This window comes from Tasmannia lanceolata, unplaced genomic scaffold, assembly GCF_043159265.1.
Source record: "Tasmannia lanceolata isolate RefF3 unplaced genomic scaffold, GAP_Taslan_0.1 ptg000004l, whole genome shotgun sequence".
NCBI classification, from domain to species: Eukaryota; Viridiplantae; Streptophyta; class Magnoliopsida; order Canellales; family Winteraceae; genus Tasmannia; species Tasmannia lanceolata.
Window position 1 is genome coordinate 13,413,739 of NW_027518681.1, and position 12,554 is coordinate 13,426,292.

Consider the following 12,554-nt stretch of genomic DNA (forward strand, 5'->3'; position numbering starts at 1 on the left):
TGTTTGTCCACAAATCTGCCCATTTTGGCCTCCAGTTTTGGAGGGGTTAGGATGATTCAATGGTGCTGATTTTTGGTATGCACCCTATCTATGATGGGGCCTTGCAAATGAATGGTTTAGATGCCCACCAAAAATGGGGGACCCATGTGATTTGGCACTCTACCGTACCTAACTTTAAATACGGTCGAGCGTACAATCTTATTCCTCATATATATATATATATATATATCTACTACTATAAGCTGGGAGGAAAAGAAGAGAATTTTTTGATTTTTTTGAAAATTATATGAGAATTACACATCACTTTTTTTGACTTTTTTTAACAAATGCACCCATTCAACTCACATATTTTCAATCCTACCCCCTCATTTATGCTTTTAACAAAGGCACCCATTAAAGCCATATAATTTCAATCTTACCCCCCTCCTTTATGGTTTTCTAATAAAAAATCTATAGGGTGATCTTAACCATCCGATTTAAGAGGAATTATGGAAACATCTATAGATTGGAGGGCTAAGATCAGCCTATGGAAATGATTTTTGGGGCACAACCTATTTATGTTGTGTTCCATCACATGGATGGTTTGGATCAACCTATGACGTGGTCCGTACAGTTCTTTGTCGGCCCGTGCATCGCACGGGTTTTTTACTAGTATATATATATATATATATATATATATATATATAGGAGAAGAGAAAAGAAGAGAATTTTTTGAATTTTTGAAAAATTCTATGAGAATTACACATCACTTTTTTGACTTTTTTTAACAAATGCACCCATTCAACTCACATATTTTCAATCCTACCCCCTCCTTTATGCTTTTTAACAAATGCACCCATTAAAGCCACATAATTTCAATCTTAACCCCTCCTTTATGGTTTTTTAATAAAAAATCTATAGGGTGATCTTAACCGTCCGATTTAAGAGGAATTATGGAAACCTCTACAGATTGGACGGCTAGGATCAGCCTATGGAAATGATTTTTGGGGCATATTTATGTTGTGTTCTATGACATGGACGGTTTGGATCAACCTATGACGTGGTCCGTACAGTTCTTTGTTGGCCCGTGCATCGCACGGGGTTTTTTACTAGTATATATATATATATATATATATATATATATATATATATATATATATATATATTTTTTTTTTTGATGGGTAATGATTCATTATATTTTAACTGAAAAATTAAGTTAAATGCGAGTGAAATCGTAAAAATTACAATAGACGATGGGTCAACAAGTTAAAACTGGTCAAACCAGTGCAAAGTCGAAGTCGGTAGACAGTGGGTTGAGCCAATTAAAAATCATTAAAATGGATGAAGCAATAAAAATAGTAGAAAAAGGGTGGAAGAAGAATGAATGATAAAAAATCGGGTCGACTCATAAGAATAAGTCGGGTCGAATCAGCAAAAGGTCAGGTTGACCATGAAAAAAATAGGCAAAAGATCAGCCGACCTAGACTTTTTGTGGTCGATCCGACTTTTTCAAGTTTGGCCTGATTTTTTTTGCCCCAATATTTTGTCGACTTTGTCGATTTAATGCCAATTTTGCCCAATTTATGGACAATGTTGCTGATTTTTTAATAGTAGTAGTTAGATATTCTTTAATTGTAGAAATTAGCGACCTTTTGTTATTTTTTAACAGTTGTAGTTATGAGCTATTTTTTACATATGTTTTTTTTACCATCCTATTGATTATTACGGCCATGTATGTGTTAATTTTTTATGGTTTCTTATTACCACTCTGTTTGTTCTTCTTTGTACTCATTTGTTTTTACCAAACGCCCCTTGAGAAGAAACTTCAATTTCTGTCCATCTAGATAAATCATAACTATATCATCTCCCACTAAATCGTGGAGAGGAAAAAATCCCAGGGAAAATTGTTCCCCCAAAATGTTTTTCCTGCAGTGACAGTGACAAGTACAACTTTTTTTATTTATGGGTAAGCCGGGGTTAGGCAGACGTCTACCAGATATATTAGATAAATAAGAAAGATACACTCGAAGCATGAGAGCAACCCCACAGCCATGAAGGGGGAACTAAAACAAGGAAACGAAACAAAAGCAAAACTCTTAAAAGACAAAATAAAAAAAGACTGTAACAAGGCAGCATAACAATGGCTTACGAACAAGACATTGCTTAGACCGGCCTGCCGAAGAAGAAAATCAGAATCCCAATGTTAGCCGAGTTTTGGGGGGATTATGGAGAAGGAAGGCAATACGCATGAAGAGGAAGAGGAAGGGCGGAGAAGAACTGGAGACCTCCGTTTTTTCCTTTGAACCGTATGCCAATTACCTTCTATATCAATGAGGTCCGAGGAGGAACATTCCTTTGATTTGCCAATGTGATGTTGATCATTCTCCTTGGGGGCGATGCTGTTATCAACATTATCAACCAATGCGAATTTGTCATTGAGAGTAGGGCTTCGAGGGGGGGGGGGAGGATTCTTATCAGATTTGTCATGGGATCGACTCTTGTCAATATGGTGGTTCAAGGGGAGCTGAGGGTCCTCTACAATGGAGGTCTCAGGTAAGTTTCGGGGGCATTTTTTGCTTCCAAGCTTGCTTTGGAGGAGGGGGGGTGCTGATCCAATGAGCAGCTGCAACCAGAAGACTTGTGACTAAAATCATTGCAGATGTTGCAGGATATAGGTTTCCAATCATATAGAATTTTTTGTGAAATTACTCATGAGGATGTTTGGAGGTTGATGGAGTCAGGGAGATGCTAATCAGCCTTAACTTGTATGCACAATCTGGCAAAGTTAAGTCTTGAAGCCTCTGCTGTATAGAAATCCATAGAGAGAGGTTCCCCAATGACACTGGCGATTCTACTAAAGATATGAGGAGTCCAAAAATACAAGTGAAGGTCCGGGAGACGAATCCAAACAGGAAGTTCCGTAATTTTCTTTTTCTCAAGAGAAGCATCAGGTGTCCACCTTTGAAGGATGAGCGGTCTTCCCCCCACCCCCACCGAAGTTATGACTAGTTAGTGCCTTCAAGAACTCGAGTGCAATCATCAACATTTGAAAACTTGAAGAGGAAAAAACCTTCTTTAAGGGTATACAATTGAAGCTCTCCAGTGAGGTTCCATCACAAGTAGAGCTTTATCTAGATAGATAAGGAAAACTTTCAATAACGAGTAGAACTTTTGAAGTAAACTTACTGCAGAGTCAATTAAGATCCAACCATAAAAACATTAAACAACTCAGCACATATGTTCTTCCACATTTCTTCCACTGAGAAGATAAGTTGCATCTCTAATTGCACTTTCGAACTTAAATCTTCTGAAAGATGAGGTGAGCTCCATGTCCAGGCTGTGCAGTGAGCACGCAAGTTGGGGCATGAACATAAGTTGGGGACACGGCGAAAGTAAACCGTTGGAGAATCATCGCCAAGGCAATTTTTGCCTCAACTAAGGCTAGATTCTGACCCGGACATATCCTCGGCCCAATTCCAAACGGAAAAAATGTGGCAAGATGCCTCGCAGTTTCACGGGACCTCAAAGGATTAAATTTTTCGGCATCCTCACCCCATATTTCAGCATTGTGATGAACAGCAATCAATGGAATATAGAGTTGTGTGCCCGACGGAACATGGAGCTTCCCTAACATAATGTCCTTGTGTACTTCCCTCAGAAGTGAAGGAGTTGGAGAGTATAGACGGAGAGATTCATCAATTATCATACCTACCTGCAAATACAAAGTTACTTGTTAATTATACAAGTACATTATTTTTTATGGGGATTTGCTAGGGACCATAGCAAATGGCAGTTCGTGGGCCAGCTGTTGCATGAGAGAGCATCCACCTCAGATGAATTAAATGAATAAGACAAAATCAGTTGAAAAGTGAGACTATGTGGCTGCTCTCACGTGCTACAGCCAGCCCGCAAAATGCCTTCTGCGATGATCCCTAGCAAATCCCTTTTTTATGACATGGGTGTATTTACCAAAACACGACGGATGTAAACACATACGAAGGATCGGGTTAGCCAATGGATCAGACCCATTAATAGTCTGAAATTCATATCTACGGACTCAACCTCAATTTTGATATTGACAAATCCCCAATACACAATTTTAATAAAAACTAGTTTACACTCTAAACTCTTTTTAATCCCCTAGTTTAAAGAGGAATAATCAGGAGTGTTGACATTAGTGTATCAAGGTGTCAAACGTGCAGTGAGCCACGTGGCCGGGCCAGGGGCCGTGCGGCCCTTATGACACCTTAATTAGAGTATACACCCAAATATCATCGTTCTCGGATCCACCTTGAGATCCAGACAATGTACTAATTCCATTCCATCTACCCTGATTTGATAATGACACTCCATAGTTATTAAAACAAAAAATTGAAAATGGAACTCACAATCTTGAGTTGGTTGAATGTATTTGCAGTAGGAATCTGATGGTGACCATAGAGATGGAGGACTTCTTCGCGGGCCTTAGTTTGCCACTCTTGGTGGTATCCCAAGAGAAGAAGGGTCCATGCGAGAAGGTTAGCAGTTGTTTCCTTCCCAGCAAAGTAAAATGTCTTGCACTCCCCTATTATTTCTTCCACCCTAATTCTCTCTTCTTTATTCAGGCTCTTATTTGTGGAGATAAACGAACCAAGCAGATTTTTCCTTTTTTCGCTCACTTCTCCATAGTTCTCTATCAGCTTTTGCAAAGACTGCCGGATTTCCTTGTCCAATCTCCACAACCTCATGTTTTCCTTCGTAGGGACAAACCTACAAAACATAGTAATTAAAAAAATTATGTTCATGCGTAGGGGTGTTTGTTTGGAGATTTATATGGTGCCCGATGGGGCATGCTGGTGCAAGAGGCACCTAGGGCTGGCAATTTCACCCGAAAAAGAGGAGATCCGCCCCCGCCCGCCCCGTTTGGGGAGGGGATTCCCCGATTGAGAGGGGAAGGGGAATATAAAAATTCCCCGGTGCGGGGAGGGGAAGGGGATGGAGTTGTCCCCGCCCCGCCCCGCCCCGCTAATCAATGCCATTTTTAAAAAAAAATTTAAGTGTTTTTTTTAAGGAAAACTACTAGAAACTCTGTGGATTGGCTACAAGATTCCCCTAAACATAAACTTAGCTTGTCTTTTCCTTTTAATTAGCTTCTGAGAGCATTTTGGAAACTATAATAACCTTTTCACAGATGTTGAAATAATAAAGACAAGCTGAGAGCCTGAGACGCTGAGTGTATGCAATTATCAAAAAATCGTAGTGCCAACAGAATTTCAGGGTTGGATTGCAGGTTTTGATTTTCAACAAGAAAAATTTAGCTACTAGAAATTTGTTTCATGTCAGCACAAGACTGAATTGCAGTTAAAGAAATAAGTCATTTGTTGATTTTGTTCTCTTCTCCATTCTCATTTCTCATGCTCATCTGGGGGTTAACATGCTATACAGAATGAACTAATGAACATTATTTTGCGTGTGTGAGCGCCCACTTATGGACTTTTAAAGTTCATTGTGACTACTGAAATAGTTACTTTTTGCACATTGGCTGCCTGTTAATGAAGGTAATCCTGGTGCTCATTTCCTATTTATCATTCCATAATTTATGTAGAAAACTGCTGAAAGATGAGGTCCTGTTGTTATTTATGTTTGTTGTCTCATCCATGCATTTCTGATTTTGTCCATCTGTTTGTTGATCACATGAATAGAATCATAGCATTCATCACAATATTGTCTGTAATGGACGTAGAAGAAAGAAGCTCTGTTTGCTGGTTTGGTTGGGTTCCAAAGAGGGGGCGGGGCGGGGCGGAGAGGGGAGGGGATTTTGTCCCCGAAGGATGCGGAGAGGGGAGGGGGATTCCCCACCATCCCCGCAGAGGGGAAGGGGAAGGGGAGGGGGGAAATTCCCCGCAGAGAGGAAGGGGTAGGGGACCCCAACATCCGGCCCCGACCCTCCCCGTTGCCACCCCTAGAGGCACCCCCCTTGATATTTGATCCAACAGAATCTCCTTACACTATAAAACTAAAGAGAGGAGTGCCATTATCAAATATGGCCACTCCTCTCTTTAGTTTATGGTGTAAGCCCCTATAGTCCAGTATTTTTCAAAAAGTTACGTCTTACACCATAAGATGATCCAATCCTCCCATTTGATGGGCCACAACGTAACATTGTGCCCTAAAAGTCATTTCTAGAGGATGATCCTAGACCGGTCTATATAAGATCTGCATATTATGCAAAAATCAGCCGCAAGGGTGCCCCTATTGGATCCACTTGGAACGTCTGGTTAGGTGTGTGTTTTTGGCTTCCATGGTTCACGACATACTTTGTCTAGTTCGTGGGACCCACTTCATCAAACTGTATTTAATACTTATATACTATAGTTTTTTAGCGAAATTATATATGCACTTTAATGAGGTTGATCCAATAGGGGTGCCCATGCAGCTGATTTTTCCAACGGCGCCCTTCATTTTAGCATTTCTCTAAAGGGAGATTATATTTTCACCCCCCCTTGCATTACTTGCACGCTCCCCTTTTAACCTGAGTTGATGTGAAAAGTAGCAACTTTATGTCAAATCAAGTTAAGAGGGGAGCGTGCATGTAATGCAAGGGGGGTGAAAATATCATCACCCTTCTCTAAATCCCCGATTTTTTTTATGTCCTCACCTGTAACCTGGTATGTACACCCTCTTCTGTGCATGCGAGACGAGAACCGCCTGTTCATCTTGCAATTTGAAAATCCTCTTTCCCTCTTGAAAACTGCTCCCAAATGCTGTTTTAGAGATTACATCAGCCGTGAAGTCGAGGAGATCCCCATACACCTCTATTTCAAATTCACTCTTTTCTCCTCCCTCCCTCTCCCACTTATCCAACATGTTTCTCGTGCTCTCTGTGATTGTAGGCACCCATTCCTGAAATCAACACATAGCCAACAAGCATCGGTAAATGTGGACCATTGGATTGTGAACACGTGGGCCGACAGATCTTCGACAAGTGGTTTGCAAGCCCACGATCAAGACAAAGACAAGTGCATTTCAGTTTGCAGGCTACTGATTGAACGGTTGGGATTATTTGATCTGATTTGTTTTTTTTTTTTTTTTTGGTAAGTGATGATTTATGAGCAACCTAGTGTTAGAGTCGTCTATGAACGGTCTGGGTCTGGATCGATGTTTGGGGATGTAATCCTAAATTGTGCGTGTTCTCTTTGTGCATTGCTTCTCGTGTTTTTATGTGGTTATTTCCATATTGTCTTTGATCGTGTTATTGGATCAGATTTCTTGTTCAACGGGGTTTTTCCGCACATATATAGTGAGTGCGGGCGAATTTTGAGTTTTCGGAAAGTATGGCTCACTTGACAGGATTATCTAAACCATTCATTTGTTGGGGTTTTTCCCATCTGTAAATAGGTTGTTCCTCATAGATCATCTCCATAAGATTATCCTAACCTTCCGGCCAATATAGGTTATTATAATGTGCAATCCCTCTACAGATCGGAGGGTTAGGATAATCCTATGGTGATTATCTATGAGGAACAACCTAATTACATTTTAAATAGGTTGTTCCTCATAGATCATCTCCATAGGATTATCCTAACCTTCCGGTCAATATAGGTTATTATAATGTGCAATCCCTCTACAGATAGGAGGGTTAGGATAATCCTATGGTGATTATCTATGAGGAACAACCTATTTACATTTGAAATAGGTTGTACCCTGTAGATCATCTCCATAGGATTATCCTAACCTTCTGATCAATATAGGTTATTATAATGTGCAATCCCTCTACAGATCGGACGGTTAGGATACTCCTATGGTGATAATCTATGAGGAACGACCTATTTACATTGCAGCCCAACAAATGAATGATTTAGATCATCCTGTGAGGTGGGCCTAAAATACTTTTTTCAATATTGGACTTCACGTGCACTCACTATAGGGACCTTTTTTAAATTTTATTTCAAAAAAATAGAGATTTTATATGGTGTAACTTATGGTCTAGAATTTTTCAAAATGTACTGTACATATTACACCATAGGATGCTCCAAACCGTCCATTTGATGGGCCACAATGTAAATATATAGGTTGTGGCCGGACAATATGTCCATAGGAGGACCCTAGCCATCTGATTTGTGGAGGATATGCATATTATGGAAACCTCTACAGATCGGAGGGCTAGGATTGCCCTATGGAAATGATTTTTTTGGCACAACCTACTTACGTTGTGGCCCATCAAATTGACGGTTTTGGATCATCTTATGTTGTAATCCGTATAGTATTTTTTTTTTTTGAAAATATTGGAAAATATGGGCATCCTAGCCTTCCAATCTATAGAGGGTATGCATATTCTGGAAACCTCTACAGATCGGATGGCTAGGATTGTCCTATGGAAATGATTTTTTTGGGCACAACCTATTTACATTGTGGCCCATGAAATGGATGGTTTGGATCATCCTATGGCATAAGCCGTATAGTACGTTTTTTGAAAAATACTGGACCATACGGGCTTACCCCATATAAAAAATCGAAAGAGTCAATCTTGGTGTGCTAGGGAGTGCCAGGATCGATGCTAGCAGACAATTTTTGGGCCAACATGGGGAGATGTAAGTGCAATAAGGACAATTGATCTTACAAACTTCGTGATGCAACCCACATGGCCACATCCTTTGCTAGCAGATAAGTTAATCTGGTTTGCTAGGGATTGCCAAGATCAATGCTAGCACACATTTTTTGGGTCAACACGGGGAGATGCAAAGGCATTCAATACCATTGATCTTACAAACTTCATGATGCAATTCACATCTCATGCCAGGATCAAGGGCCAGGAATCATTCGATCAAATAATTGACAGATGGCACAGATGGGCCCCAATTGGTTTGAGTAAACCTATGGCCAAACAGAAAAATTCGAAAAAAAAAAAAAAAACCATCTCTAAGAAATCGGCTCGATCTACAAAGATTTTGGATTTACCCATAACGATCAAATTTTATCCGGTCTAGTTTCTACCTTTACAGTCATTCTATATACAATTTTGAAATATTGCAACTTCCATTTGGCCTCGACCCTAACCAGCAGAAATTAATTCGGACTGGCCTTCCAACTATAAGCATACCCAATTCCATGTAATGCCAACAGAACTCAAGCCAAAATCAGGTTGAACCCGACCCAATTTGCACTCTGAGTTAAGCAGAACAAAATTAGAGGTTGGTGGTTGGGTTCAGGTCACGTCGGGTTCCCCAAGGGCTCAATCATAACTCATAACCGAAACTAAATCTTCAACCCTAACCAAACACAACACAAGGAAATCCCAACCCAACCCTAGCCAAGTTGCACCCCTGGATAAAGAAACTAAGGACAAGTTTGGATACCCACATGATTTAGATTTGGATTTCTCACATTTGCAGTTGAGAATTGGAATTGGATCAGATCCTTAGATTTCCAAATCAGCATGAGGGTGATTGATGTATTTTTGTATCCAAAACTCAAATCCAAATCCAAATTAAAAAGCATGAGTTATCCAAATGGCCTAAAGCATTTTCCTAATCATTTTATCATTTTACTTCGATAATTTTTAATGAAGATTTGGAGAGTGAGAGAGAGACCTTGACTCGTTCCATGTTAAAAGCCGTGTTACCGATTTTTCTATGGCGAACCCACTTCTCACCGTTCACAGAAGGCATCCCATCTCCAAAGAGCTGCTTCACAATGGGGTCGAAGGGAACCCTCTCAATGACGCCACTTCTATTAAGTAAAACCTCTTTGATCAGCTCTGGATCTACTACTGCCAATCGCGGCTTCGATCCAAACCAATAGACGAACGTCTTTCCATAGAGTTTGGACCAATAGTCATAGAATGGAGAGGCTCGGTGAAGGATCTCGTGAACCAAAGGCATGGAGCCAACTTTACCCTTGATACTCAGCTCTTGAATCTCGCCCGTGTTTCCGAAGAAGAAAGTCCGGGGAGGCCCACTTAGGCCTTGTTTTTTAAAGTGGACCTCCAGTTTCCATGGTACCCAGACCAAAGAGCGTATGGTTCTAAGGAGGAGGGAGAATAACAAAAAGAAAACAGAGAAGGTAGCAAAAAGATGAAGGGGAAGAGCCATGATGTGTTGTGGGTATTGGTAGATGAGAGAGTGGAGGGAGGATTTTATGCGTGCTTATATAAAGTGGATGTTTATCGTGGGAGAGGGCTCAAATAATAAAAGCACATGGGAAGTGACATATTAGCCCCATTTTCTTCGCTAGACCACCCTGCTAGGGTGTGTTTTTGATAGGTAAGCTGAGATTGAACATCTAAACTCATGCTCCAGGGACAAAAACTCCTTACCATTTATGACTACGCCTTTTACAATGAGGGATTTGCTAGAGATCATCCAGAAGGTATTTCGCGGACCGGTTGTTGGATGACAGTGCAGCCACCTCAGATAATAAGACAAAATCTGTTGAAAAGTGAGACTGTTTGGCTGCCCTCTCATGCAGTAGCAGGCCTGCAAAATGGCTTCTACGATGGTCCCTAGCAAATCCCTTACAATAGAAGGGGGCGGTGCAGGTAAGAAAACGAGGGGAATATTTCATTTCCCAAAACATTTTCGCTTTATAATTGATATCGGCCACCGATATTCGCACACTACATTTTTATAATTTCAAGGGCCCACCTTTTTTTTTTTTCCTTTTTTAATTGGATTCGGAGAGTGTTCTGGAAATTGTAATAATTTTTTACAGCTGGTTAAGCAATAAAAGACAAGGTCTTTTTGTGCTATTATCAAAGGGTAGTGCGAATAACAGAATAACATTGGTCCCGATGATTTGGTCAATTTTAAATTGATACGAGGCCACTGATATTGCACTACTGCATTTTTATAATTGCTCGAACCATCTTATTTTTTTTCTTTTTTAATTGGCTACGGAGAGTGTTTGGGAAATTGTAATAATTTTTGACAGCCGGGTAAATAATAAAAGACAAGGTGTCTTTGTGCTATTATCAAAGCGTAGTGAGAAGAACATTAGATTTGGCCAATTTTAAATTGATTTACAACTTTTGTGGGGATTCTGTCACGAGAGAGGCTCTCATCTGTTTTCTCGGATTCCCGTTTTGCATTGACCTTCTTTGCCTGTGTGGGAATGGCTTGGGACAATGGCAGAAGGCATTTCATGGGTAGGATGTTGCATATGAGAGCAGCAGCAGCCACCTCAGGCGAATTAAATGAATAAGACAAAATCTGAGCCTGTGTGGCAGCTCTCGCCTGCCACAGCCCGGTAGCGAACTGCCTTCTGCTATTCACCAATTTCGATAAATTATGTGGTTGTCTGGTGGAAATGCTACATGGTTCCGCAGTTCGAGAAAACAAATCAAAATTTCTAGAAAAAAATAAGAAAAGGGAAGCTGTTACGTGGAATCTTGCGTAAATGAATACAAAGACGATTGTAGGAAGATACGCCCATGGGCACCTACGGATCCATCAAGAAAAAATAAAAAAACGAACAGTGTTGTTAGGAAGAGCCACCGCCACACCACCAGTGTCACAATTGAGACTCCACCACCACTGTCACGAAGAACCACCACCACGACCCCCAGGGTCGGGATTGATATTTGATACTCCACCACCAGTGTTATTTTTATTTCTTTTCACGTCGAGGATCTTTCTAGCAGCCGTTACTATTAAAAAAAGTCTTGCTTTGGAAGTGGGCTGCTGCTAGCAAAACGGATTAAAGATAGGTTAGGGTGTGTACCAAAAATCACCTCCACATATGGAAGGGTTAGACTGGTCCAATGGAGCTGATATTTTGTGCGTACCCTATCTATGTAAGGTCCTATCAAATGAATGCTTTGGATCATCCAAATCATGTGGGCCCATAGGAATTTTTGAGGGGCAACGCAGATAGTTTATCTGCCCTACCTGTAGAGACAATTTCTCTCTCTCTCTCTCAAAACTCCAGAGAGAATCCCTCACCTTCTTCCCTTCTCTTCAGATTTTGTTTACAAAAGTATATATACAGGGAAAAGATGTATACGTGCAAGAATGCATGTCTAAAAGGTTTACAGTTTACACCATAGTTGTAAATACCGTTTCGTTTCGTCCGGAATGGACGAAACGAACCGGTTTCGTTCAAATTCCGGAATGAAATTGACAAAATTTCGTTTCGGACGAAATTTCGTTCCATTTCGTCCATTCCGGACGAAATTTTCCGAAATCCGGAATTTCGTCCGGAATGGACGAAATTCTCCATTCCGGCCGAAATCGTCCATAACGGCTAGTTTGACTTGCAGAATTTACGACAATGCCCCTGCAACGGCTCTTTTTGGTTTTTGACCATTTTAACCTCAAAATGTGACCGTTTATAGCTGTTGGGAAGGGTATTTTAGTCATTTTTAAATGCACAATCAATAAAAAACTCTATAAATAGCATTTTCCCTACCTTCTTTTCCTCCACCTTCACATAAGTGATTCTCCTTCTCTTCTCTGCTTTCACTTACACTATCTATTCTACTAAATTTCCTACAAGTCTACCCTCTTCTTCAACTCAATTTACGACAATGCCCCTGCAACGGCTCTTTTTGGACTATTTATTAGTTTTTCATCTTTTTCTATTGATTTTTTATTTTTTTG

General features: G+C 40.4%; 1 protein-coding gene across 1 annotated transcript; it reads right to left on the reverse strand.

Moving 5' to 3' along the window:
* Window positions 1-3,033: 3,033 nt before the first annotated feature.
* Window positions 3,034-9,854, reverse strand: LOC143875576 (cytochrome P450 734A1-like). The gene is made up of 4 exons (XM_077377166.1): window positions 9,549-9,854; window positions 6,617-6,861; window positions 4,368-4,728; window positions 3,034-3,691 (listed from the first exon to the last, which is right to left on the reverse strand). The coding sequence occupies exons 1-4, from the start codon at window positions 9,837-9,839 to the stop codon at window positions 3,278-3,280; spliced, it is 1,311 nt and encodes a 436-aa protein (XP_077233281.1). The 5' UTR covers window positions 9,840-9,854; the 3' UTR covers window positions 3,034-3,277.
* Window positions 9,855-12,554: the final 2,700 nt, after the last annotated feature.